At 37.9% G+C, this 6,331-nt stretch overlaps 1 protein-coding gene across 3 annotated transcripts in view; it reads left to right on the plus strand.

The window, feature by feature from the left end:
• Positions 1–5,429, plus strand: part of GSTCD (glutathione S-transferase C-terminal domain containing) — a 130,865-nt gene extending 125,436 nt beyond the window's left edge. For 2 of the 3 annotated variants that reach the window (XM_012809283.2, XM_012809282.2), the window contains 2 exons: positions 1,179–1,248; positions 4,853–5,429. In XM_012809283.2, the coding sequence (XP_012664737.1) occupies positions 1,179–1,248; positions 4,853–4,989 (207 nt within the window). In that variant the 3' untranslated portion in view covers positions 4,990–5,429. The remainder of the gene's footprint in view (positions 1–1,178; positions 1,249–4,852) is intronic. The other variant, XM_003796340.1, reaches the window with a different exon arrangement.
• Positions 5,430–6,331: the final 902 nt, after the last annotated feature.

Genomic DNA, 6,331 nt, shown 5'->3' on the forward strand with positions numbered 1-6,331 from the left:
AAAAAAAAAAAGTTGAGGCTTCAAATTTCATGTATACGATACTAGGAGGAAAAATGATAAATCTGTTGAACCTGTTTGCTAAGCTGACAGGTGAGATCTTACACACACTTGGAAACTGCAGCTGTTCTGAATGAACCGTTGTCATGGGAACCGTGCATTCATTTTGAATGCCTAATAACTCACCTCTGGCGACTTGCAAATTTAAGAGTACTGTGCAAACTCATCAACTGTTTCCTTTTAAAGCCTTCTTGCTTTCTTTGTCATTCATTTAATCTTTTCTAAAACTGTTCAGAAGTAATAATCTCCCTCCCATTCCCTTAAGTCCTCTTCATAGTTTGTCTTGAAGCAGAAAGGGATACACCTCCTACAGCCTTTTGGAGTGGGAGAAGAGAGATCCAGGCTTCTCTCCTCTAAAGGGAAAAGGCGGGCAGCACCTGTGGCTCAGTGAGTAGGGAGCCCCATATACCAAGGATGGCAGGTTCAAACCCGGCCCCTGCCAAACTGTAACAAAACATAGCCGGGCGTTGTGGCGGGCGCCTGTAGTCCCAGCTACTCCAGAGGCTGAGGCAAGAGAATCGCCTAAGCCCAAGAGCTGCTGTGAGCTGTGACGCTACAGGACTCTACCAAGGGCGACAAAGTGAGACTCCTGTGTTTAAAAAATAAATAAATAAAGGGAAAAGGCAAGAAAAGCCAAGCGCTCCCCAGCCCCTGCTGGGCATTCCTGAGAGCACCGAGGCCACAGACAGGGATCTGCCTTCTGCCTTGCTTCCTTTGCCTCTGATAATTAAAAACCACTTAGCCTTTTTTTTTGGAGCCACATTCCAGAGATTTAAATTTTATAAAGGAAAAAAAATGAAATTTAGGTCTTCTAATGCATGGTAATAGCAAAATATAACCGTGTTTTCCTATTTCAGCTAAAAGCTACTAGGCAAAATGGCCCTGAGGAAGTTATGCTCATCTGTGCTTAAGAACTACATCTAAGGAGCAGTATACTTGAAGTGAAGAGATTATTGGTCCCGTCTCTGAAAGTTTACTTCTTTCAGCAGCACTATTTGTGCAGCACTTTATTTAATTAAACAATGTTGAACTCCAGAAAAATGAGATAGTTTTTTTGTTGTTTTTACAATTTTGAAGAGGAAGATTAAAAGAAATCCACATTCTATTGCTTTTTCTTGTAGGAACACATGATTCTGTGCAGATTTGCAGATCAGACAGCTGTCCAGCTTCCTCCCCAGCGAAGGCTCATAGGTATGTGTAAATTATGAACAGTATGCCTGGGAATCAAGTCTATATGGGGCAAACTTATCAACAAGTCTATTTCATGAGCAAGAAGCTAAAGTTTGTTCTTCCCAGAAAACTTAATCCATATTAAAAAGAGCTTTGGGGCGGTACCTGTAGCTCAAAGGAGTAGTGCGCCAGCCCCATATGCCAGAGGTGGCGGGTTCAAACCCAGCCCTGGCCAAAAACTACAAAAAAAAAAAGGAGTTTTGTGAATCCAGTAACATTTTATCCCATTTTGGTTACCATTAATACTTTTAAATACATTTTCAATGTTTGTACATTGAGTAAAAGTCTTGTGTAAAATCTTTCTCTTACTGCTATGAACAAACTGCAAGATCTATCAAAAACCACAAAACAAAAAAATAGAAAAGTCAACTAAGCTTGCCACAATTTTTGGATTAAAATGTGTACAAGCAGAATGATAATGGTTTCTTTCTCAGGAAAAAGTATATTCATCATAGACCAATTTATTCAACATTTGCAGTATTTAATATGACTAAATTGGAAGACTTACAATAATATTTCAAGTTTATTAATCTACTTATTAAAGACTTCTCTTTAGAAAAAGAAATCACATTTAGACATATAATAACATGTAACAGTTATTATACATTTAAGCACCGAGCTGAATGCCCTCGCCTATTAGCTGAGCAAATTCTTAAAAAAAAAAAAAAATACTTAATGGAATGGGTACTATTAGTTACATTTTAATAATGAGAGAACCAAAACAAAACTTTGCCTGGGATCCATCATCTGGTAGATGATGGAGCCGCATTATGAATCCAAATTATTTGATTCCAGACATGAAGCTCTTATCTACTTTTGCAACCCCACTTCCCCCCACACTGGAGTCATATCGCTAGAAGTATAGGTTCTAAAATAAGGATTTAAGATAAATGTGTGGAGTCAAAATTAATCTTAAAAATTATTCAGAAAAGCCCTTCACTGGACACCATCATAATTTCTCTCCAAAATTCCAGCACAGCCCACTGTCCAACATAGAAAACAGATTGTTGTTTGTTTGGCTGAGCACCAGATGAAGGAGTTAGATTGCATGCAGAGAGCATGTTGCATGAGAAAAAGTTATCTTTAAACTCTGAAATCAGAGATGCTCACACTTGAAGAGGCACCCAAGACCTGGAATAGGCAATACATGATTTCCTTCTCTTTCTCACTCTCTGCGTCATGAACATATCAAGAGTCTGCTTCTCCTGCCTAAAACCTCTCTTTCTCTTTCACTCTCTTTCCCGCTTCCTCCTCCTTTTCCTGTCCCCAGCACTTTGTGAGTTAGCCAAGTGTACATTTGATAGAATTCCACTCACTAGCTCTGTGTTTTAGCCTGCTTTGTGCTGCTATGACAGAATACCATAGACTGGGTAAATTTATAATGAACAGAAGAAGTTTATTTGGCCCACTTTTCTAGAGGCTAGGAAGCCCCACATTCAAGGTCTAGCATGTAGTGAGGGCTTCTTGCTGCATCTTAACATGGAGAAGATATCCCATGGTGAGAGAGAGAACAAGAGGAAGCTGACCTTGTCCTTTTGAAGGAAACTACACTCTCAGTAATGAACCCACTGCCAGGAGGACAGCTTTCATCCATTCACTCCACCCTCACGGCCTAATCACCTCTCATGAGGCCCCCACTTCCCAACACTGTTGCATTGGAGACTAAGTTTCCAACATGTGCTTTTTGGAGAACACATTTAAAGGACAGCAACCCAATGAAGGCATAATTACTGTGGTAGATGGATCTGTACACAGTAGATGCAAGTTTTGTCATCAAATCAGAGGAGAATAGCTGGAATGGAAGTTGCCAGAGCTGAGGAAGAGGATCATTGGGCAAAATCACGGGCCACTAGGAGAGAGGAGGCCATCAGATCCAAAGAAAGCCACAGACTCCCTGAGATGTCTGCATCTTCGCTTTGCCCAGGCCATTCCTGTGTTGTGTGAACATTTTGAGGAAATTCACCAGACCTGCAAAGGTAGACTACCAACAACTAAATTTCAGTTGTGAAGCCTCTTCACCATGTGAAAAGATAAGATTCTTCTACATAGTGGAAAAGTAAAAATACAAACAGGACTGGGATCAAAGCCAAGGGTGAATGAGCTGCAATGTAAACCCAGGGTGGATACTGAAGGAATGTAGAGCATCCCGCTCTGACAGAGAATGTTTCATTTTAAACTAAAAGGCGTTGGGGAAACATTTACAGAGGTCTTAAAAGAAGAACACTATTTTAAGGAAGATGAGTGTAAGCCATAGGCTGTTGATGAAGAGGGGATGATTTTGTATAAACGCAATCCTAGATGTCTCATTTTATATCATTTCTAACACAGTTCATCCTTCGTGGTGTGGGTCTTTTTAAGGAAAATGTACAAAACAGACATTTAAAATCTGCATCTCTCATTCCCAATTCTTACCTACTGATTTCACCTTCCACTGTTTTTTTCTGTGAGAATTCTGTTTTCCACAGAATAACTTTTCTTTTTCAGTTATCTCTTCTGAAGTTGTTTTAGTTTAACATTTTCCACTGACATTCAGATAAATTATTTTAAATGTTTAGGCATTATTATAATTAGTGAGGAAAAAGGGAATGAATGAGGTTCAACATAGTCAGCCACCATTTTTTAAGAGAATAAAGAAGCCTACATATTGTTTTTAGAGCAATTAAAAGTGTAAAGTAAACCATAGCTCTGAATGTATTCAGCCCCAAATCATTTTGTCTGTAACTACTTTTGAAGTCTGTGTTTGCCAACGGAAAACAAATTAGTTGCTTTGCTTGTCAGTGATATTTCCTCTTCTGCCTTCCAAAGATGGCAAAGAAAATAGAATACCGCTGTTTTATAGGAGTGAAGAGCTCCGAGGTCTGACAATTAAGTTCATGAACTTGTCCTAGAAAAAGTGCTACATACCTCAGTGCTGAATATCCCTGTGGTCACCAGATGGCCAAGGGGAGTACATCAAAGGTGACTATAATGATATTCACCAAGGAGGTATGTAGCACTTTTTCTAGGATGAGTTTATGAACTTAATTATCCGACCTCATATATTACACTTGACATTATATATCCACCTGAAAAAATCAGCACATAATTGAGAGTTTTCTTAAATATTTTCCATTGCTCATTTCTTAACAGTCCTAAAAAACTCCAGGTAGAAAAGGTAACATGTCTCTCAGATGGCCCTTTGTCAGCATGGCCTTTTGATATTCTTAAAAACAGATTTTTTTCCCCCAAAATCTTATAGATAATGTAGTTTTATAGGGAAGACACAGAAAAGGTCTTTAAATGCATTTTTAACCAAGTAGGAAATAGAATCCGCAAATACATTTGAAAGGGTTAACATTATTTAAAGTATTATTACAGACAGTTCCATGAAATGTCATATATTTGTAAACTATCTTCTCTCCACACCAGTCAAGAATTAAATTGAAAAGGACTAAACAGGACTTGGGCATAAACAGCATTCTCCACAGTATAGATGGGTTTTGTTACTGTCTGGATTCCCTGAAATAGGCTGACATTGTCCTGCTAGCAGAGGGATGTCTCATGATACCATTTGACTGTATTTCAGGAAAGCAGTGCATGTACCTGGTGGATCTGGATCGAGCAAAAGCTGCAGAAGAATGTGGCTACTCCGTACAAGTGATATCCATGGAGCCAGAGAGCTGCTCTCCCAAAAATAACATGATCGTGGGAGTCCCCATTTAGAGTGGATATTCTCATTTGATGTTTTGCCATCAGTCTTTAAGTTGAAAGCCCGTGGCCTTCAGGGGATTCTTGGCATAACTAGGAAACAATATTAGCTACCTTGAACCTATTATGCTCAGGAAGGGAAGCAAGAGGAAAATCTGCAAAGAAAGGCTCCCTGCACAGCTTCACAAATGCTCTTAAGATGTGTGATTAAAGGACTGCTGGTTTACCTAGTAAGAATCCCCTGAAATCTGGGCTGCGGAAAGAATAAAACTCACTAGAGGAGGTACCATCACTGGAATAACAATTTCCTTCTCAATTCACAAGCTTTTCTCATCTTTCGGATGTGATGTGCAGTTCAGAACAATAAACATTCTTGGCAGTCTCTATTTTATAAGTCCTTAGATACTCATGTGGGGACTGAAACTAGACTCAGTAGGGTTTTTTTGTTTTTTTTTATATTTTTAATAATTGTACTTTTTCTATAATTTTTTAAAGATTAGTGAAGAAATTACAGCATGGTTATTTTTAAGCAAATTGAACTTATATATCATTTATTATACTCCTTTTAAATACATTTCCCATAAATTACCAAGTGAGACCATCACTGGTTCAAACATTGTATGTGAAGAGATTATAAAATAATTGCAGTTCATTTCCTATTATGGGAATGTGGAATTTGGACATACACAGTAACTACATTGATTAATAAACTAGAGATTATAAGTAATTATTGAGGACCCATTCTTTTCAAGACCCTGGTCTAGATTCTTCTGAGGATCCAAACATGAGTTGTAAGACACACAGCGCTTTGCCTATGGAAGTAAATCTCCCAGAACAGTGGTTCTCAACCTTCCTAGTGCTGCGATGTATTTTCATTGTTACAAAGGGGTGACAACCCACAGATTGAAAGCTGCTGTTCTAGAAGAAAAAATTAATTAGTTACGTTCTTTATATTATGATGTATGGTCACAAGATTTGTTATTCAGATGTCTATCAGTTTTTATTTATTTGGGGGGAGTAAAACTTATTGAGTATAAATTGGGAGTGTGAGGATTACATGGAAATTTATTTGAATAGTTATTTCTACCTAAATCCTCCTTTTATATGTCCTAGGTTATTTTATTTAAGATTTATTTCATTAATTTTAGTGTTTCTAACCTCTATTTTATACATACCGTGAAAGGAAAAGAAATTTAATTGGTTATAAGTATGGAATAAAATACTAGACTAATTTATAGAGTGGGATGGGTGGGGGAGGGAGGTTTTAGAGTCTATTTTCTGGAATAAAACCATCGGCTATGAATATTGTAGTCATTCATACCTATAGATAAGAGCATGCACTTTTTTTTTTTTTTTT

The sequence above is a fragment of the Otolemur garnettii genome, unplaced genomic scaffold (genome assembly GCF_000181295.1).
Source record: "Otolemur garnettii isolate 467f Iridium unplaced genomic scaffold, OtoGar3 scaffold00103, whole genome shotgun sequence".
Classification (NCBI taxonomy): domain Eukaryota; kingdom Metazoa; phylum Chordata; class Mammalia; order Primates; family Galagidae; genus Otolemur; species Otolemur garnettii.